The 21,159-nt window shown below is 53.1% G+C and overlaps 7 protein-coding genes across 7 annotated transcripts; 1 reads left to right on the forward strand and 6 right to left on the reverse strand.

The window, feature by feature from the left end:
- Window positions 1-184: 184 nt before the first annotated feature.
- On the reverse strand, window positions 185-1,861 carry J4E92_000344 (uncharacterized protein; the record flags this gene model as incomplete). The annotated part of the gene is made up of 3 exons (XM_051491762.1): window positions 185-367; window positions 437-1,279; window positions 1,331-1,861. 3 exons carry the CDS (start codon window positions 1,859-1,861, stop codon window positions 185-187), a joined length of 1,557 nt encoding a protein of 518 aa, XP_051357274.1.
- Window positions 1,862-4,037: 2,176 nt separating this feature from the next.
- J4E92_000345 (uncharacterized protein) lies at window positions 4,038-5,283 on the reverse strand (the record flags this gene model as incomplete). The annotated part of the gene is made up of 4 exons (XM_051491763.1): window positions 4,038-4,300; window positions 4,356-4,482; window positions 4,539-5,167; window positions 5,223-5,283. 4 exons carry the CDS (start codon window positions 5,281-5,283, stop codon window positions 4,038-4,040), a joined length of 1,080 nt encoding a protein of 359 aa, XP_051357275.1.
- A 1,968-nt stretch (window positions 5,284-7,251) lies between these two features.
- On the reverse strand, window positions 7,252-9,192 carry J4E92_000346 (uncharacterized protein; the record flags this gene model as incomplete). Its single annotated transcript, XM_051491764.1, has 2 exons — window positions 7,252-7,677; window positions 7,756-9,192. 2 exons carry the CDS (start codon window positions 9,190-9,192, stop codon window positions 7,252-7,254), a joined length of 1,863 nt encoding a protein of 620 aa, XP_051357276.1.
- A 1,168-nt stretch (window positions 9,193-10,360) lies between these two features.
- On the forward strand, window positions 10,361-12,012 carry J4E92_000347 (uncharacterized protein; the record flags this gene model as incomplete). Its single annotated transcript, XM_051491765.1, has 3 exons — window positions 10,361-10,748; window positions 10,831-11,128; window positions 11,178-12,012. 3 exons carry the CDS (start codon window positions 10,361-10,363, stop codon window positions 12,010-12,012), a joined length of 1,521 nt encoding a protein of 506 aa, XP_051357277.1.
- A 607-nt stretch (window positions 12,013-12,619) lies between these two features.
- Window positions 12,620-13,246, reverse strand: J4E92_000348 (uncharacterized protein; the record flags this gene model as incomplete). The annotated part of the gene is made up of 3 exons (XM_051491766.1): window positions 12,620-12,700; window positions 12,763-13,091; window positions 13,219-13,246. The coding sequence occupies 3 exons, from the start codon at window positions 13,244-13,246 to the stop codon at window positions 12,620-12,622; spliced, it is 438 nt and encodes a 145-aa protein (XP_051357278.1).
- A 966-nt stretch (window positions 13,247-14,212) lies between these two features.
- On the reverse strand, window positions 14,213-17,511 carry GDH1 (glutamate dehydrogenase (NADP(+)) gdh1; the record flags this gene model as incomplete). Its single annotated transcript, XM_051491767.1, has 3 exons — window positions 14,213-14,359; window positions 14,412-17,118; window positions 17,168-17,511. 3 exons carry the CDS (start codon window positions 17,509-17,511, stop codon window positions 14,213-14,215), a joined length of 3,198 nt encoding a protein of 1,065 aa, XP_051357279.1.
- A 1,410-nt stretch (window positions 17,512-18,921) lies between these two features.
- J4E92_000350 (uncharacterized protein) lies at window positions 18,922-20,607 on the reverse strand (the record flags this gene model as incomplete). The annotated part of the gene is made up of 1 exon (XM_051491768.1): window positions 18,922-20,607. One exon carries the CDS (start codon window positions 20,605-20,607, stop codon window positions 18,922-18,924), a length of 1,686 nt encoding a protein of 561 aa, XP_051357280.1.
- Window positions 20,608-21,159: the final 552 nt, after the last annotated feature.

Genomic DNA, 21,159 nt, shown 5'->3' on the forward strand with positions numbered 1-21,159 from the left:
ACTCAGGTTCATATTCAAGTTGTAGATATCTTCTATGCAATTCGTACCCAAATGAAAAACACCGTCTATGCAATGACAGGAAGGAAAGACGTCAAACACCACATGCTCTATGCAGCGTGTCCCAGCCATGTATATGCAGCCCACCCTTCATAACAACCAAAGCAAATACCCCACCCTCCTTGACCTAAACGCTCATCTTGCGCGGCTCAAGCAACAACTTACCCTGCGGTCCAGATTTCTCTTGAAACCCTTCTGTCCTCGAAAAGACACGTTGACCGCGTAGCCAAGTCTCCCTCACAACACCTTTAAGCGTCTTATTCTCATACGGCGAGACCTTGTTGCGGAAGAGCATGGTGTTAGGTTCGACCTGCATTACCGTTAGCCCACAGCCCATCCGTAAATAAAGTGAGGAAAGAAGAAATCGGGAATCACATACCAAGAACTCAGCCTCATCGTCAAAAACCACAATATCAGCATCAAAACCCACACTAATATCGCCCTTGCTCTTCTCCAGCCCAACCTGCTTCGCCGTATTCCTACAGCACCAGCGTACGATTTCCTCGACGCTGAAGTCGGGATTGCGCTTCGTGCCTTCGGTCCACAGGATAGGTAGACCGAGACCCACGCTCGAGATGCCGCCCCAAGCGCTGAAGAAATCGCCTTTTTCTTCTGGTCCTTGGACTTCGGTCTTGCTGCTCTCACCCGTCTTCCTAGGTGCTAGATGCGGGGGTAAGAGTTTGATCTCAGGCGTGCAAGGCGAGTGGTCTGAGACGACTGTTTGAATCACGCCATCGGCTGTGTCTTGAAGCAGTTCTTCCCAGAGGCCATCTTGGTTGGATTGAGAACGGATGGGCGGGCAGCATTTATGTCTTGTGTCGCCTTCCTGGATGCCTTCGGATGCGAGAGCAAGGTAGTGGAAACAGGTTTCTGCTGTGATTTTGATGCCGTCCGCGCGCGCTTTACGTAGCATGGGGATGGCTTCTATGGCAGAGAGGTGCACGATGTGGAGTTGCAGGTCCGGGGCGAGATGGGCTAGCGAGAGGATTTCGGCTACGGCGCAGGTTTCGAAGGATGGCGGGCGGGATTGCAGGAATGTGTCGTACGAAGTTAATGGGCCTTTGGGGGCGAGTGGAGGAAGGGATTGTTGCACGTCGTCGCCTACAGAGTCGGTGATGGGTGGGATCATTTCGGCGTGGAACATTAGTGTTGTAGTGGAGTCTTTGAGTTCAAGGAGCGCTTTTTCGATGTCAAGGGATGAGACGGCGGGGAATTCGTCGACCTAAGGAGTGGTTAGTGTCACGTGCTAGGGTGCTGAGATGAATATACTCACTCCACTGTCACACAGGAAACCCTTGAAGCCCCGAACACCCTCCTTAACTAAAGCCTTGAGATCTCCTGAGTTGCCCGGGATGATGCCGCCGTAGAAGCCTACGTCGACCCAGCACTTTCCCTGTGATGCTTCGCATTTGATCTTGAGGTTCTCGACCGTAGTTGTAGGAGGGATAGCGTTCAAGGGCATGTCAATGACTGTTGTGACACCACCGAAAGCCGCAGCCCGAGTACCAGTCCAGAAACCTTCCCACTCCGTCCGACCAGGCTCGTTGAGGTGGACATGGGCATCAACGAGACCAGGTAGTAGGATTTGCGGCGAGTAGTCGGTGTATGGCGTGCCTTCAGGGAAGTCTGTAGGAGGAAGTACTGAGTGGAAGATGGAAGTGATCTTTCCTGTAAGGTTTGATACAACGATTGTAGCCTCCGTCAGCCGACCAGCAACGACTGCTCTTGATGAGGCGAGGACTGTGATGGCTTGAACGGGTTGCTCGTGGGAGACGGGTGGAGGCGTAGTTGCGTGGGGTGTCATGATGCCAAGTTGGAAGTTTAATCGACTGTGAGAAGACGAAGAGAAGAAAAGAGTGCGCAAAGAAGTCTGAAAGTGCTCAGCTCCGTGCTAACAGCAAGAGCTATATACAGCAACAAGCCCCGAACTCGGCAAACGCGGGGAAGAAGGTGGGCGTCTCCGGGTGAGCTGCAGATAAGCGTTGATAAGGCACGTTTGGTGTTGCGCCTAACAGATGTCAAAGAGGAAAGTAGTTTGTATCTTGCTGAAAGTTGGCAAAGCAGTACTTTCAAACAGAAAAGACCTTTGAGAGAAGAGATGCGCTCAATAAGTCGTTATCAAAAACGCCAAAACCTGGGGTACAGGTCCTTATCTACCCGTTGGTATGGGCCAGCCTTCAGATCCTCTCGGGGCATTGTAGCCAGAATCTGGGTCAGCTAACATGGCGTCAGGGGACTGTGGAGCATCGGCGAACCCTGGAATACACGTTGCTCGATTCTATCGAGTAACTAGGGTGGAGGTAGTCTATCGCGGCCGCCTTAGCCATGCATCTCGACCCTGTCTCCCGTTGGCCGATTTAGTGTAGATACGAGGCTATTCGCCCTGATACTGTGTGCTACTCCAAGATCGAACATGCGAGATTTTGGCTGTCTAGGTTGGGCGCGCATTATGAGCTGTTTCTCCGTCATCATTTCTCGAAGGTTGATTCCTCGAAGATTGGGAAGAGCGTTGGTATCGGTAAACTTCCTAAACGTGTTGCTGCACGTTGTGGATGGTGTTGGGGGACGTGCATGTGTTACTGATAAGCAGCTGCAAGGGTATTGCTGCACGCGATAGGCGCACAGTAGATCGCGCGATTAGAGCCCTCAGACTAGCGCAGGGTCAACGGCGGAGCGTCATACTTCTAGAATCTCAGACCCAGGGCCTCTGTGGTTTTTATTCACTGCTTTCTTTACAGTTCGCGTAAGGATTGAAGATAGAAACACACTCTTCTTGTGGACTGCTCGTTGGCATAGAAGGTGCGAGTTCGAAGACATCGGAGTAAGGCCCGATTCCATCGGAGAAGCTAAGCATATGTCAGCCAGCGTACCTCCCAACACGACCTTCCCATTACTCGATAGAAATCGAGTAAAGGAAATACGATGCGCCGAAGACTGAGGCGAGCCGCAGACTAGACCCATGCGAACGCCTTGACTGTTCGGGGCTGGCCGACAGCCATATTGTCAACCGAGAACCCGAACGCGCCCGGGTCATGCTGGTGCCATTCTTCTACCTACCTCGTCCCAGCAAGCGCGACTACACCTGGACATTTTACTGAGACCCCGAAATGCGAGGATATGTATAGATATGAAGAGACGGCTATGCTGTGGTTTCGGGGGTTTCCGATGTTCTATCGTGCTATGATCGTCGGTGGAAGTCGTCTATTGCAAGCGGCGAACTACGGCACTGAAGCCCTGTCCTCAGGGTAACTATCGAGTAACGGAAACTCGACGCCTCTCGGATTCTGGAATTTTCAGTAGCGCGCCAACACGACGGACGTCGCAAAGACGATAGCTACTCTCGACTTGCTCTGGCGGCCGGCAGGCTCTGCAGGCACGATGGGCCGAACTGCCTCTACATTGGCTGCATGCGCCTACGGGCAGCTCAGTGTAGCGGTAAAGACCTTGCAGCTGCGCTTCAACGCCGAAGACAAGTTTTGCTTACGTTTGCCCGGGTGATTTAAGGCGTGTTGCTCAGCATGGTACGCAATGGTCCTAGCCGGCATGTCAAACGGGCTGCTGCGTCCGACAGCGGCTCGGTGATCAGCGTCGACAGGCATGACTGCATGTCTGACGCGTACTTGTTCGTCTGTGAATGGTGTCTGTAATATTTATGCAATCACGCCAACCTAGGGAAAAACTGAACAGCCTGGAGCCTACGTTGACTTTGGGTCGCCTCCTTTGCAAGGTTTTGGGTCAATGTAGTCTGCAGACCTGTTCAGTTTTCCCTGGTATGAGGTGCAATGGCTGCCACATTCAGAACGACCAGGCAAGTGGGAAGATCAGCTCAAAGCGCTTCAACGAATATTGGTAAGCTGGGATTGTTTGTCATATGAGAGAGGGCCAGCAACACCTGTAGCTTCTTTGAGAGATTCGTTGGTTGAATATGCCTGACGACCCCGTCCCCAAACAGCGTAGCAGCTAACGATGTACACCCAACCTCACTTCTTCAGCGTCGACTGCTTCTTCTGCGGAAACGAGGATGACTTTGGAACTTTGTTAGCTGCCAACAGAGTTCGTGAGTTGTAAAGACTAGCTTGGAGTCCATATGCTGCAGCCGTCTCTCGTCTAAGATCCAGATAAGTGTAGGCGTCTGGTTTGTAGTAAATGGTCCTGCCGATGTTGATGAGACCCATGGTCTCAAGCTCATGGAGTACTCGCAGTACATCATCAGCGTCCAGGAAGTCCTTTGTGTAGACACAGACTATGAGAGGTTTTTCGTCAGTAGTTGTGCACTACCTGTCGTACGTCAAACTTACTTAGTCGCTCGTCCTTGCCGTCGTCTGTGGCCACCTTGCAGGTACATCCAAGTCGATTATCGATCACATTCGCGACAACTTGCTTCCAGACCCGAGCAACTTCCACAGCTTTGGGGAACAACATCCACTAACACCAGTCAGTGATTTGAAGAAGTGAATGATCGGGCAGCTAATGGAACTTACCTTTCCGGACAGAACATGCGTGTCCTTTGCAAGGTCCGAGATCCGTTCTTGTAGAGCTTTGCTCTCTTGGAGGAGCTGTTTAGTAACCATGCCCCTAGGCCCCTTCGCGCCTTCATTCTGGATGTCGTGGCGGGTCTGGAGCGACTGTTGAAGTAACTCCGTGCCACGCGATGTAAAGTCGTGAACGCGCGGCGAAGGTGACTTGTCGCGAGGATTGCGATACGGATTAGCAGCCCAGATCCAGGGACATGTAGAGATGGAGGTTGTGTATGGAGGAAGTCGCCTGACAAAGTCATCAACAGGCTCGCCTAGCTGCCACGCATCATCCTGTCCTTCCAAAGGATTGAACAATTCAAGTTTCGAGGCTGACACAGGTGAGGGCTCTCGCTTTCGCTTGCCTTGTCTTGCTAATCGCTCCTGCTCCATAGCTTGGCGGTCGATACCCGACATGTCGAAGGTGTTAGTCTTTGCCGCAGGTTGCTTGTCTGACACGGCTCCATCTGATGGTGGTGCTGGTGTTCTTGCGGCAGCCGCGATTGTGTTTAGGTCTTTGGCATGTGCGCGCCAGAAAGGTCCGGTCTTGAAGCTTTCACACTTTTTTGATTGGTGTTGTTTTTCATCCTCGTCACCTAAATCCACCGTCAGTCACATATCATGGGATTAGCTTGAGTTGTTCAAACTTACCATAGAAACTGCTATCATCTGAGATCCACCCTTCTCCAGATACAGTATCCTCCTCCGCCATCTTCCGCACTGTGAGTACTGTCGCAGTTCATGCCCTGCCCAGGTGAAGTTTGAGCAATGTGGAGAATGTTTGCTCGACTTGACGCGATATGACGAGCGATGTTTACACGGATGGGGAAGGAACGAGGGACGGCGGACAGGGGTATCCCTGCAGCCCAAACGCGCCCGCGACCACTATACGCGAACGCGTCGGCCAACTCTTTCACCCCCAGCATCCGCGTCCTCACGACATATACCTCCAAATCCAATCGCATGACTTCCGAGATGCCGCACTCAGTTACGCCGGAATCGACGCCCGCAGAGGAGTCCTCAGCGACAGTGTCCCAAACGGATGCTATCAAACCCGAGCCGGAGACGCAAGATGTTGCAATGGAAGACGCACCCACAGCCGCCGCGGTAGAGAAGCCCAAGGTAAACCTCGAGGAGCTCTTCGACGATGAAGATTCAGACGAAGAGTTTCCTTCGAGCGCGCCGGTGCCTAGGTCGCAGGAGGACGCCTCGCAACCCGCACCAATGTACGCCCCACCTACCGACATAATGCATTCATGGCGCTTGCTGACACCGATACAGCAAGATCACATCCAAATCCTCCTTCTCCGACCCAGACGTCATGCGCGCATTCTACCAACGCCTGTTCCCCTTCCGTCCCCTCTTCCAATGGCTCAACCATTCCGCAACACCCAGCAACGACTTTGCACACCGCGAATTCGCCTTCACCCTACCCAACGACGCATACCTACGATACCAATCTTTCCCAACAGCCGATCTCCTGCGGAAGCAATGCATAAACATGCTGCCCTCACGTTTCGAAATCGGTCCCATGTACAGCACAAACCCAAGAGATAGGAAAACACTGCGGAAAGCGAGCTCGTTCCGCCCGTTGATGAAAGAGCTGGTCTTTGATATCGATATGACGGATTACGACGACATCAGAACATGTTGCACGGGTGCGAGCATCTGTCTCAAGTGCTGGGGCTTCATCACAATGGCCATCAAGACCATCGATGTTGCTCTACGGGAAGACTTTGGCTTCAAACATATCCTCTGGGTGTATTCCGGTCGTCGAGGAGCCCACGCCTGGGTCTGCGACAAACGAGCCCGAGAAATGGACGACCAAAAGCGCCGCTCCGTAGCCGGCTATCTCGAACTACTCAAAGGAGGAGACCAGGGCGGCAAGAAGGTCAACGCGCGACGACCTCTACATCCTCATCTCGAGCGCAGTCTGGCTATCCTGAAAGAGCACTTCCAGACCTCCATCCTCGCTGAACAAGATCCCTGGGCCGCGGAAGAAAAGTCCGCGCACCTCCTCGACCTCATCCCAGACCCCACGCTCAGAGCAGCACTGAAGAAGAAGTGGGACTCTGCGCCCTCCCGCCCCAGCGCATCGAAATGGGCCGACATTGACGCGTTAGCCAAATCTGGCGCCTTGTCAAAGACACCCAAAGACCTCCTCGAAGCCAAGCAAGACATCATCCTAGAATACACATACCCCCGCCTCGATGCCGAAGTCTCCAAGAAACTTAACCATTTGCTCAAGTCGCCATTCGTAATTCACCCCGGAACAGGACGTGTCTGTGTTCCGATCGACACACGGACAGTGGAGGATTTCGATCCGTTGAGTGTACCAACAGTCACGCAATTACTCCAGGAGATCGACGATTGGTCAGGCGAAGAAACCGACAAGAAGATACAAGATTGGGAGAAGACCAGCTTGAAGCCGTATGTAGACTACTTCCGACGGTTTGTCGCGGGCTTAGTGGACGAGGACAAACCAGCGCTGAAGAGGGAAAGGGAGGAAGGCGCCGATGCCATGGAATTCTGATGACATACCGCTCATAAAGAACGTGAGGGCATGTAGGGCGCCTGGCGTTCGGGAAAGACAGATTGGAATATGAATGATGCATATCGACGTTCTCAATATCTACCCACTACCATACTCACTCAAAGATTCCACACCCCACATGCTACCTTAACCAAGATTACCCAATGAACACACATTCCCCTCCATAGTACAATACGGCATCTGAATCGGCTCCGCCCCAATTCCCTTGGCCACCAACCTCTCTCTCATCTCGCTCAACCGAGGCGCCGCATCAATCTGACTCCTGTTCTGACCCATCTCGTCCTTGGCACCCGACCATAGTACTTCCGCAGCCGCCGCAGCACGGGGCCAGATCATCCTATCGACATTAACGGGATCGGTTTGCTCGGCCCACATGTGCGCTTCGCCGCCGATGACGAGATGCTGGTTCTCGACAGGGACGCCGTGTAACGGGTCGTAGGAGTAGATTAGTCGCCAGTTGTGGAAGGGGGCGCAGTAGTCTTGGTAGGGGTAGTAGTTCGCGCTGACGGAGGGGTAGAAGTTCAGCCATTGGCCTTTGCCGCAGTCGAGGTACTGTTTGGGTTTGTTAGTATACGCGAGATGTCATGAAGAAAGGAACATGTAGGATGGAGAGATGAGAGTTTCGCTTACCCAGTAGTTGTAGTTCCCAACTATGGCTTTATGTCCCTGTGACACAATCTGTGCAACTGCTTCGTCGCTCTGCCACGATTGCACGAGTACATCAGGGCCGAGTGTTAGGTTCCATTCCAGCAGCATCTCTTCCCACACTACAGGTGTAAGTCCCATGGCGCGTACCTGGTCGTGGTTCCGATCGACAAATTTCTGCATCAGCGGCTGCAGAATAGCCGAATCGTTGCTCTTGACCGTGTCATCAAACAAATACGCGTTCTTGTTTACTTCATCACCACCAGTGTGAAAGTACGTCGAGTATGGAGACACTCTAGGTAGTACATCATCGAAGAGCTTCTCTAGGAAATCATAGACAGCGGGCGAGTTTAGTTTGAGTGTACCAGAGGGTGGAGAGGCGGCGTATGTGTTCCAGTCTGGCTGGATACCGAACGCAGCGATTAGCTCTGGCATACTGTAGTGGATGCTGGAGGTGTGGCCTGGCATGTCGATTTCGGTGATCATTTCCACGCCTTGGATCGCGGCGTAGCGTTGTATCATTGCGAAGTCGTCGGCTGTGTAGACTAGATCGGGCCGGTACGCTCCTTTGGCCGATAGCTCGGGCATAGACGGTATCTCCAAGGGCCAGGACTGGCTGTCTGTTACGTGCAAATGGAATCTGTTCATCTTGTTGTAGGCAGCAGCGTCGATTTGCCGTTTGATGTCGGCTGTGGAGAAGTAGTTACGTGACACATCGAGGTTGATGCCGCGGTGTTGGAATTTTGGACTGTCGGTGATTTGAACAGGTGCCAAGGGGGTGTATACATGCTGCTGATCGGAGTGTGCGTAGAAGAGCTGAGAGAATGTTGTCAAGCCGCGTGCTATCCCTACACTGGTGTTTGCGCTGATGCTTGCAACCCCCTCTTTTGTCAAGCTTAGACTATAGGATTCGTCAACCTCCCCAGCAAGTGGCTTGGTGACATTAGGGCCGGCGGTTTTGAGCACTTTGACGTCGACGCGAGAGATGTATGACGTATTCGACTGGCTTGGAGACGGCTCATCCCAGTCTCTAGGGTGAAACTTCCATGGATAAAAGTTGGTTTGAAAGAGTGTTGCCCATGTAGAATTGATGGCGTACACAACAATATCGTCGCTAGTGATGCCTTGGCTGGTGGCTGTTTCGGACTTCTCGCTAGGTACCGGTCCAGTGTATCGCGTGCGCAGTTTCAGGTCGCTGCTGTCCTGTGCGTTTGGAGCTTGGTTAGAATTGAACCCGAAGAGAAAAGGGATCTGATCCATGATTGAGCCTACATTTCTTGCGCCAGGTTCATACCAGTAGAACGGTACATCTTCTTTAATGAAAAGAACAGCATCGCCATATTCATGGGAGACAGGTACAGGCCAAATGGCTGCTACTGAGGATATGAGAAGAGATAAGGTGGTACATGTAAGAGGCTTCATGTTGCAAAAAGACCGATCAAGATGGGAAGAATCAAAAGATCGTTGAACAGGAGAGAAGAGACGGGTGGATTACGATCTATGTATAATAGCGAAGACTGGCGCAAGGAATTATACCAATGTAGGCCCGATCCGGATGCTCCGAATGGTTTCTCGAAGCGTAAGCTCCTGCGGTATTCCCGGCAGTTGCAACGATTGATAATATATCGATGCCAGTAGAGTATATAGACTTTGTCTGAGATAAGCCAGTAGTAACCTTGTGGTAGTATCGCGGTCCTTGACTGGAGAGTTCGACAAATGCGAGCTAACCCTGAAGTGGGGCAAACCGTGGGATCGAGCAAAAGGTACGATGACGTGCGGGCGTTTAGCTGTCAGCCTCTTCTTCAGCGAAACTTTATCAGCTCCGACTTGAGCTCCAAGCTGCTGTAATGTGCCACCTGTGCCACGCCCTCCACATCGCATGATCTTCTGGGGTTGTCCGCGGGTTGATGATGACGGGAAGATGCAGCCGACTCGGCAAATTGGGCGATCAGCGACAAGATGACAGGAGGTATACGCGTCGCATGTTTTCCCGCAAGCAAGTAGCTGAATCTTCGCCAGTCACGAACATACCGTCTTCTGCTTTGTATGCAGTCCATTATGGCAACAGCATGGTGGTCGGAACCCCAAGTCTTCCAGAATTCGTCCGAGCGGCCACGATGCTACCACCATCCCCACATGGTCCAGCTATCTCGATCGCCCTTCCCCGCTTTTGCAGGGCATCAGGGATGCGCATGAGCGCACGACAGCTACGCGAGCCCTTAGCATTGCTCCCTTTACGTCGAAAATTGCGAGTCTTGCGGCACGGGGGGCTTTCAGATGTCAAGCCGAGGTGTCCCAAGAGCACACGACGCTCTGATTGCACCACGACGGGAGGCAGCAAGCTCGTGTGCTATGAAGAAAGTTTAGCATTGCAGCGCCAATGCTCTTCACGTCTCCAGGCAGCTGTCAAAACTCGGCTTTCTTGTCGATCCGAGAACTTTAGGGTAGGTCGATTACCCGCCGGAAGTCCACTCGGCGTTCATAGCGCATTCTCTTCCATGTGAATGCCACCATATATGCGGTGCTAATACCCTGCGAAGCGCCATCCGTCTTAGACGCATAGTCGCGAATCGCGACCGAGCTCACGGACATGACGAACTATTTCTCGACTCCCTATCTACTCGGCGCCGCAGTTGTCCTGTACATCGGCTACAGGCTCGTCCAGCAGATCAACACCGATGCGCGAATTCGCAAGCTGGGCGCTCGAGCGCCAGTCCGAAAGACATACTTCCCGTATGGCGTTGACATGGCATACGAAGTTGTCACCCATGCTCTGAAAGACAAGTCGTACGAGCTATGGGTTGCCATGTTCAACAAGTGGTGCGGTCCAGGACGATACACAGTTGAGGCTGGCGTTGGCGAGCGCGTGGTTCTGACCGCAGACCCCGAGAACATCAAGGCTATTCTTGCCACACAATTCAAGGACTACGGCAAGGGAGAGCAGTTCAGGAAAGACTGGCACACCTTCTTGGGCAACGGTACGTACACCAGAGAGTGGGGTCCTAGGGCAACTACGCCGCATCAGACCAAATGAATGGACGGTTACTGACTTTCGCATAGGTATCTTCACTACCGACGGGCAACTATGGCACAACTCACGCCAGCTAATCCGACCGCAATTCGTCAAGGATCGTCTCAGCGACATCGACATCTTCGAACAGCACACCCAAATCCTTATGTCCAAGATCGCCGAGAGTGAGGAGATCGATACGCTTGATATGATGTTCAGGTACACATTGGATGCCGCTACACATTTTCTCCTGGGCCAGAGTGTGGGCAGTCTAGACGAGCCACAAACGGTCTTCGCGGACGCGTTCTACAACGCTCAGCGTATACAGAGCTTTGTGTCTAAGATCGGGTACGTAAAATTACTCCAGCACATCAAGCTTGTCACTAACACCACATAGACCTCTAAACTGGCTCATCCCTCGCAAATACCTGGGCTTCTACGACTCGATAAAGATCATCAACGACTTCGTCAACCCCTTCATCGACCGAGCGCTCGCGCTCTCCCCGGAAGAACTCGAGAAGAAGACAAACCACGACGAAGGCTACACATTCCTCCACGCGATCGCAGGATACACACGCGACCGAGACATGCTACGCGACCAACTCGTCTCCGTCCTCCTAGCAGGCCGCGACACAACCGCGTGCACCCTAACATGGGTAATCTACCACCTATCCATTGACCCAACCATACTCGCCAAGCTACGCCAGGAGATTCTCCAGACAGTCGGCCCAGAGCGCCAGCCCACCTACGAAGACCTGAAGAACATGAAGTACCTCCAACACATCCTGAACGAAACCCTGCGCCTCTACCCCGTCGTCCCATACAACATCCGCCTCGCCCTCAAAGACACCACGCTTCCCGTAGGCGGCGGACCCGACGGCACGCAACCCATCGGCATCCTCGCCGGCACACCAATCGGCTACTCAACCCTCGTCATGCAACGTCGCGAAGACTTGTACCCACCCACGTCTGCTTCCTTCCCTCCGCCCTCGGTCTTCGCGCCCGATCGATGGGACAACTGGAACCCGAAGACGTGGACCTATGTGCCGTTCAACGGCGGGCCTAGGATCTGCATTGGCCAGCAATTTGCGCTTACCGAGATGGGGTATACGCTTGTCAGATTGTTCCAGAGGTTTCAGACAGTGGAGAACAAGATGGGTGGGGCGGATCCGGGGATGCATGCGGATATTGTGTTGCAGCCGGCTAAGGAGATTAAGGTCGTCTTCAGATAGGGTGAGGGTGTGGATGGGGAACTGAGTGCAAGAAGCATTGGAGGTTGACGATGTATGAGCGTTCGCGTTTCTTCGATGTGCATGTCGCTCTCTTGCTCTGCTTAGTCTGCTTAGCTCAGTGCTTTGCGATGTACTGTCGTTGTCTAGTATACCCGTCAAGATACACCACCCTACTGTTAATTCCATGTAGTCTTCTGGATATACCTGCATCTATTCTTTAGCTTTCTGTCAGCATCACGTCGTCTTATCGTGAAGCAAACATGACATCTCTCAATATCACAGGAGCCCAAGATCATCCTCAGTCTCTGGAAAACAATGTGTAGTGCCAATCCTCATTGTCTGATTAACAAGTTGTATCAAAAACGCCTGGGTATCTTATCATACACTTTCCGAACAGCAACAGGAGAGGAAACGAAAGAAAAGAAACGGGCTCATCGTGACTCGTAGGAAATGAGCGAAACAGAGGCGATACCAATACACCCTGTCCTCTTCGTGCTGGACATGCTAGCATGCCATGGCGCAAGCAAAGCGGGTGCACAACAGAGGGACCGATGCCTACGCTCCGAGCAGGTCGTACACAGCAGAACGCACAAAGAGCTTCATCTTCTTAGGCCTTTACGCCCCGAGTCCGCGGTGCGGCGCGCTTGGTCGTCGAGTCTGTGCCTCGTGCTTTGGCGGTGCCTGCGGCCTGGAAAGAAAAGGTGTATTAGCTGACGCGTCTCTGATTAAAAGATATGGGGGATGATTTACCTTCTTTCCTGGCTTACCCTCCACATCACCAACGATCTTCTCGGCCTTTCCAACAACCTTATCAACAACCTTCTCCGTCTTGGTCCTCGGCTTCTTGACTGTCTTGACGTTGGGCCCAGTTGTCTTCTTTGGTGCAGCAGCGGCCTTGGGCTTGGTCGTAGTCGTCTTCTTAGTAGTGGTCGTGGTAGTGGCAGCTTTGGGCTTGGTGACGCGGCCAGAGGCTACTTTGCTGGTGCGGGGCTTGGACGTGTTGGCTTTGGTGGTCGTGCTGCGTTTTGTGGGCGCGACTGCGTTTTCGATTTGCTGGACAAGACGGGGCTTGGAGTTGCCTTTATGAGAGTTATGTCAGTATGTTGCTGCTGGGTGGGGGAGAGGTGGGCGTGTATGGAGGCGTGGTTGGGGCAGTGCAGGGCTGTATGCGTGTGCCGAGCTTGTGGGCAAAGGGGGAAGGCTTACCAGTTCTCGCGCGTGTAGTAGCGGCCATCTTACTTGGTCTGAAGGTTTCGAGTAGTTTCGAGTGTTTTTGTAGTGCGTGGAGTGGTGAGTCGAAGCTGGATGACAGGTTAGTACGCGTGCCGCGTAATTTGGAAGCAGTGCGCGAGATGCGAAGCTTCCCAAGAAGCTATCCTTTCAGAAACCTAGGAACGCATGGAATAGCTACAGGCGACCACGATGTACACAAGAAGAAGGCAGAAAAAGCGCGTTGTGCAAAACGCGCGCGAAGTCCTGCTGCCATGCCGCCGACGTGGCTCGTGGAAGCGCAAAAAAGCAGGCGATCGCACATATATTTGCGCTTCATAAATACAGAAACGGAAGGAAAGGAAGGAGGCGACTTACTTACAGCTATCGGCGACAGTATCCCGGGTGTGGTGTGCGGACGCGACAAGATTGGTGTTGTAGAAAGTGGGAGGGTCGAGGTCAAAACGGGCGGGGGAAGCTCGCACTTTAAACTCTCAAGCGAGACGGAGGACGTGTCTCATCACAACAACACATGGCAAGGTCAGCTGGGCCAATGAGCGATCCGCTAAACCAGCTCGTATCATATGGGAGCTTCCCGATCAGGCTGTTGGGCTTTGAAAGGGTCTAGTCGGATTCGCAGCCTGTTGCTGCTTGAGGTGTGTGCCTGCCTACTTCGCAACACACCGCTCTCTCTCTCTCCGGGGCTACCATATTACCATGATGGTCTGTCGCGACCGCGAGAAAAAGGTTACCGGCATGAACGCGTGTTTGGACATTTTTGTAGTAGGTCAATGAATTGAAGCACTTGTATTCATCTATCATTCGTTCGTACAGCTAAATAGCCGCCCGTGTCAGCACCCATTCTATGGGATCCCTAAGCGCCGCCCATGTCCATGGTCGGGGCATATGTTTAAACCTCAGATAACTTTTGATCCCTTGCCCAAACGCCGTGCGAGCTCTGACGCTCATGCCCAATACTCAGGATAGCCTTCTAGCGAGTTGCTGAGTTGCTACCCTTTGCCATGCGCTTGCTCATGAAGTCGAAGAAAGAGAATTGACTGGCTGATACACCGTACTCGTAAACGAAGCGGCTGGCGAGATAGCTTCCGAAAATAGCACGTAGATAGTTGTCGGGTACCTGTATGCTTGTTAGTTTATGCTTCAACTGCGCAGTATTGGTTGTGACTTACCCTCTTGATAATCTTATCGAGGCCGATCTTCTCGAGTAGGATGTTTGGCAACGCCTCCTTGAGAATCGACTCCCGGAACTTAACGTCCTTCCACAGCTCGGTGTTCTGTAACTCCTCATCGAGCTTTGTAATCGCGGTACTGAGGGTGTCGCTGAGAATGCTGCGAGGCTGACCAGTCTCCTGGTGTTCCCTCCAAATGGCCTCGAACTCAAGACGCGCGTTGTTCTGGATAGTCTTCTGCACTTCCCGAACGTAGTTGTTGTAGAACTCCGGTGCCTGGCCATCTTCACCGACGCACATATGCTTAAGGAAGCTCTCGTCGTCGAATGCTAGCGATGCAAGGACCTCGAGCGAGGAAGAAGTAACACCACCCTTGTTAGCTGAAGCATCCTTGTATAGAATGCAGCCAGCCTTCTCGAGGCGGAGCTTAGCGTCTTGGGTGATGAACAGGTTCGCACCTTCCACAATGTAAGGGATCACCGACTTGCCGTCGACAATGAGCTTGTTGGCGGTTGACAGATCGATAGACTCAGGTCGGCCACCACATGGAACAAAGGAGTCGTAGTGCATGTCACTGCGAAGATGGAACGTGTTTCGGAAGGTTGTGCCGTTGTACACGAGGTCTCCGTTCGGCAGTCGCTTATTGGTATCGTCAACCAGGATACGGTAGCCTTCTGACGAAAGCTTCGAAGCATCGAAGTGGTTGATCATCTTGCGCTCCCTGGCTAGACGTACCAGCTCCTCGTGGTTGATTCCGTTGTTGTCGACCAAGACACCAGAGCCGTCAACGATAGCAACGTACTTCTCGTTACTGAGCAGAATCTCGTTCGAGCCAAGATCACCATCGGGTCCACCTGTCTGCAGCTTGCGAACCTTGCTGGGGTCGAGGTTAAGCTTGCGGTAGATACCTAGGACGTACTCGCGGACAGACAGAGTTGTCATGCCGTATCGGTCGTGAGGGATACCACCCAACTTGGGGCTCTTTCCAGTGAAGAAAGACTTCCACCATGGCGCACCACGAGCACGCGCGTGCTCAGTAGCCCAGTCGACGAGATCAGCAGTGTTCTCGTCGGGACCCATGAACAGAATCTCCTCCTTGCCATGGAGATCGACAATAGGATCCTTGATACCAGGACTGGTAGGAGGCAGGAGTAAATCGAGAATACTGTCAATGTACTTCTCAAAAGCGCCCCGGGCCTTATCCTGGTGCTTGAAGTCAAGAAGAACGACACCCTTGGAGCCACCCTCTGGGATGTCCTTGTTCTTACGTTGCTGCGTGTTTGCGAGGTTGTAGTTCTCGTCAAACATGGAGCGCGCGTTGATGGAGTATGCTTCCTGACTCCTGGATTTGACGATACGAATACCACCGCGGGCAATGTCGCGGAAGCGAAGATGGAAACCACGGAACTCAGATCCAATGACAAGGAACATACCATACAGCGGCTGAGGGTATTCTGTGGAGGGTAGGAAGTTGGGGTTTAGCCGGAAGCTGATGGCGACCTTGGTAGGAGTGTAGAAGTTGGTCTTCAGCACTGACTGGTTGAAGACACGGAAGGCAGTCATCACCATCTCGTGGTGGTCGTTGACAACAGCCTTGTTGATGGTGTCGGTCAACTCCGCGTCGGTTTGGACCTTGTCGACCTGGAGGCGGAGATAACTCAGCGTCGGTAGGAAGTCATCTTCTTGACCCCGAGTCTGGACGTAGTGAGTCTTAGCGAATGGCAGATACAAGGTGTGGACCAGTTCCGGGTAGGTCATGATGATCTCGTAAATGTAGTCGGCGGTAAAGGTCTCGGCACGTAGCCGGCGCTTCAGCTTAGATAGCAACTCGGCATGTACACTGTTCTCTGGGTCTAGAATAGCTGACAGAGCGGTGTATTCGCTTCCGAGACGGTTCAGGAAGTGGGTAATGAAGACCCAGACGCAGTGTGCGTAGATGGTCTCTTGTAGACTTAGTCTGCTCGTAGCAAAGAGCGTCTGGAACTTGTTCTGCGGAAGACAGTAAAGCAATGAAACCTCCTTGGTGATCTGGTGGATCGAGGCTTCAATCGGTGGGTGCTTGGCACCAGCAGCACCTGGAAGCGGGCGCAAGTAGAGAGACATGACAGTGTAGCCGTTGGAGAACTGCTCGACGTACTTTCGCGAGGTGGTCAGACCGTAGTAATGGTATAGGTCGCTCAGAGCACTGAACAGACCCAAAGCACTTCCGCGCTTGAAGCCGACAACCAGACGCTTGTCTCTTGAGCCTTCGATATCGAAGTGGTCGATGACGGGACCAGTACGCTCTACAGCGACTTGGAGAATCTGCTGGTAGATGACCTTTGTGTTTTCGGTCGCCTTCTGCAGGAAACGCTTGTCACCAATCTTCTCAATGTTGGTCTCTGTCTCGCTGGGGTTGGGGTCGACAAAGTCGCACTGGTAGACGAAGTAGCAGCGCAATTGCTGGTCGTCGCTGCCTGGTAGTGGGCTCTCCGAACGGAAGCTCTCTACGCGGTATGCGAGGCCTGGCTTGGATACAGCCAGGTACTTCTTGCCCAGACGCTGCTCGTATTGAGGGCCGTCAATGACGGAGACACCAGGTCTGCTGGTATCGATGTATACGGCGTGATCAGCGGCCTCCTTGTCGAGCCGGATCTCGAGGCGCTTGTCATCTCTGGCGTATGCGGCGACCTTTGCGGCGTAGAGCGAGTGGATGTGGCTGATGATTCTATAACCTCTGTTAGTGTAGTCCCGGGAAGATTGAAAGCCATGCTTACGCTTCTACCGTCTCGGTAGCAAAGTACATGTCGTCAATGCCCAACTCGTTGTAGAACCACTTGGTTTCTGACTCTACGAGCTCTGGAGGCATGAAGCCCTTCTCCTCGACGCCGTCCATAACGGCCTCCATCTGCTGGGCCTTGCCCTCGAACACGGGTGCAACATATCCGGAGCCGCCCGAGCCTTCCTGTGGGATTGTTCGAGGTGTCGAGCTTCCTGAGCCCGGGGCGCTCAAATGTGTGGGAAGAGGTGAGGGTCGGCGGTCTGGAGTATGGAGAAGCTGCTCGAGCTGCTTGTGCTGGGGTGCGAGGCCATTGACGGCTTCAATCGGTGTGGAAGCCATGCTGGGCGTGTGCAACTGGATTGTGTGGTGCCTCAGCGAAGTGCTGTTGTAGCGATTGAGACAATGCTATTTGAATTGCGTGCTCGGTGAGACGCGTCAGGCGTGATGATAAAGCGCACGAAGTTTGGACGATCGGGCAATAGTGGGGCCCTTGATGATAGAGGGGCAGAACCCAAGCCTTGAGCTCGCAAAACACTAAAAGAAGGGCTCGTTAGTCGACGATTCAGTGCATCCGACAAATACGATGCACCGCTATTTCGGGCATCGTAACTGCCATGACGCAGGAACGCTAGCTTACCTTCTAGTACAACCAACGAGCCGCAGCCGTCGATCACCGCTTCGGATAACGATGGTACAGGCAATTGGACAGATGATCCACCGCTCTTCTGTATCCTGCCCTGGGGAATCGGGATGGCAGTTTGTGTACAGGTAGATGTGCAGTAGTCCGTATACCCGTCTAATGCATCCGATGCCAGTCAAGACGTGAGTGACAGCGACCCTGCTAGTACGACGCTGCAATCTTCGAGGTACCTGGCGGTGCGACAGTAACACCCTGGTATGCCGATATCAAGATAAGATGCGGGAGTAAGAATAGTAGAGTAGAATGAGGCTTGCAAAGAGGGTCCGGTCAGTGCCCCAGCAGCGAAGGCGGGCCCCGTCATCTTTATAACCTTTCACGTCCTGTCTCATGGTCGTTGGAGGCTCGGCAGCGGCGTACCTGAACTCAACCGCGGAAAGCCGAGTCAAGCTTCCCCAGAATGTGCAGCCGCTAGCGCCTGCACCGCAGCGCCCACCTGGGCAAACTTCACGTAATTAGAAACGGGGCCACCAAGCCGGTGCTCGCAGTGCTCCAAGAACATGACCTGCAAAAAAGCCGCATCAGAGTTTTCCTCAATCCGCCGACCGAAACCTGGCCTTGACTGCATGAGCTATTGCACCATATGCGCGCGCAATGAGGAGCGCCGTCGAGGCCGCCGCATTAGTGCCTCCTCACCTCGCATCCCCACCTACGCGTCCTGCAGAATTGAACTCACGATCCTTGGCGCCGTCTCCAAACGGTTTCCATGACTGATGGGGCTCCCTGGGACTGGCTTGTCTGCTGCACGTGCTGCCAGTCCGGGCGTTACAGGCCACGTCTTCCAGGAGTTCCGATGGCCGGTCATGAGGCGAAGGGTCATCCAGCCCGCCCGCAGCAGGTCACGATGCCCGTCGCTTCCGAGCCATGGCCATTGCACGACCAGTGAAGCCGTCATAATACACCGCTCACCATGTCACGATGCTTCGTGTCAGCTGCAGTGCCATGGCGATTACAAAGTCTGGACTTCACGATCCTCGCCACAGTGCTATTTTCGTGCGAGCTGGCATCTAGACTATCTAATCACATAATAGGGTTCAGAACATTGGGTATTCTCAGTCTTCCTCACCAAACTCCTTGCCGTTGATCGTCAGAAGCATTTTGTAGCCGTGTCCTCCTATCCAGTTCTTCTTCTTCCCTGCCTTTTCCACCTTTTTGAGCGCTGCATGAAGCCCTTCATCGAGTTCGTCCGGCTCCTTGGTAAACTTGAAATCGATACACAGTTTCTCGTTTTCTTTCTTCGTCGTTGTCCACTGGGAAGTAATCTTCACCCTCTTCTCTCGTATCAGACCCGCAGGATAAACGCTGGCCAAAACTGCAGCAACGCGGCCAAGTAACATACACCACCATCGCAAGTCTTCTGGCACGAGCTGCAGCATTCGGCGGTAGAAGTCCTGCTCTGTTGGACTAATAGAGCCGTAGCCACCGTAGCGCTCGCAAAGGAAGATGGCAAGTATTGCGCGGTCTTCATGTGTCAAACCATGTGCAGAAGAGAACAAACCGGTCGTTGTACTTCGGAGCGCACCTCCAGCTTGGAGGTCCTTGACTTGCCCCATGTGTGCAAACATAGCACGCCCAAAAGCTCTCTGCATCTCGTAGTTGAACAGTTCTTGACGAGACGCTGTTGGCGGAGGGGCACTGACTTCCTGCAACATCGCCATAAACTCCCCGCTCGATGGCTTAGCGTATCTCATCGTAGTTTCGAACAACGGACTGGGCGTGAGCCACATCTCTGAGAAGTACATGCCTTCCCTTACACCGCCTTGGCAGAAATACACATCTTTGATGCTCGGCAGTGCTTTGGACAAGCAGTTTACCAGGAAAGCAACTGCAGGAACCTGAGTTGCTCTGCGGGCCGAGACCCGAAAGATGTCGGGTGTATCCTCTCGTTGCACCGCTGCTTGTACAGCCTGGGTGTTGTGAAACGCGTCCTTGGTCGTCCGGAACCCATTGATGATGGGTATGGGATATGGCTGAATCGCATGCTCCGACATGAGTACAAAACCCCAGCCTCGGAAGCCGCCTCCAGACAGGTAAAGCGAGAGACCTTCGGGTGACTGTGAGCGATCAAGCAACTGCTGTGGTACCTCTATGTATTGTACCGCAGCTTTAAGGTCCGCAATGACTTGGTTTTCGAATGTCCGGAATGCATCGCTGTCAGGAGAGCCTGCTTCTTCCAGCCTCTTCGCGAGGGCAGCCGCGCCGTATGGTAGGCTTGCACTTCCTTTCTCGCATGTGTCAATTTGGCCGCGCTGTGACGGAATCATCCAATTGATCTGTGTAGAACCTCCACCAAGGTCCATCATGAGTCCAATCGGGTTATGATAGGAGCTCGCTACCCCGAAAGCTCCAACCCGGCCTTCCGTTTCCTTCGACAAGAGTTGTACAGCCCAGCCAGTAGCATCCTTGATCTTGCTTTGGAAGTCTTCAGAGTTGCTGGCTTTCCGAGTAGCTTCAGTAGCTACAATCTGAATCTGCTTCTCGGGTACTCCAAAGTCTTCACAGGTATCCTTGAAACGCAATAGTGACTTGACCACTTGTTTGATGGTCGGTTCTGGTATCGGCACCACTTGGCCATTTTCGTACTGCGCATCGTAGAGCGAAATGGCTGCCCGATCCAGGTACACAGTCGGCAACAGCCTACTCGTCGCGGGCGCCAGGTCGGTGATGGAAAAGCGGATCCCGTTGCTCCCCATGTCAACCAACCCATGGAGGTGTCTTGACTCGTCTGTCGTGACCATTTTGGTAGTGCAGGTTCCCCGGATTTGCGATTGGTGCCCCAGATGTCAGCCAAGAGGCAAGCGGAAGAAACGGTGCGAACCGTAGAATTTTGATGGCGTGATTAACGCGGTTCCAGTTCGAGACTTAGTTTCTCTTACCCCCAGGAAACTCCTTAGCGGCGCTGTTGTGTCCCGCCTTATGCAAGAGTGATATTGATTACCCCCAGCTTTCTGAAGGTGGTTTCTATTACCCCCAGATTACTTGAGAGGTTGTTACAGCAGTGTCTTGTGATGTGAAGTATTTTCTGGGCTGACTTTCTGTGTTCGCGATGACGTTGCGGGGGTCCCCACTACCTGTATCGAGGAAGATTATTACGCTAGCATTCGTGACCAATCATGCGAGGGTAGGACAGAGACTTTGGCAGGAACGTTCTATGACCGCGGCCGCGACGACGGCAGAAGGCGCTGTGGAGATCCAGGTTGCGGTATCGGTCTTCTCACCTAAGCGCCGAGCAGTGGTTGAAGGTATCGCTTCTGCTGTTAGTTAGATTCCGTCAATTCTGGGAGGAAATA

Source organism: Alternaria infectoria (assembly GCF_024043175.1).
Source record: "Alternaria infectoria strain BMP 0036 chromosome Unknown scaffold_1, whole genome shotgun sequence".
Taxonomy (NCBI): Eukaryota; Fungi; Ascomycota; class Dothideomycetes; order Pleosporales; family Pleosporaceae; genus Alternaria; species Alternaria infectoria.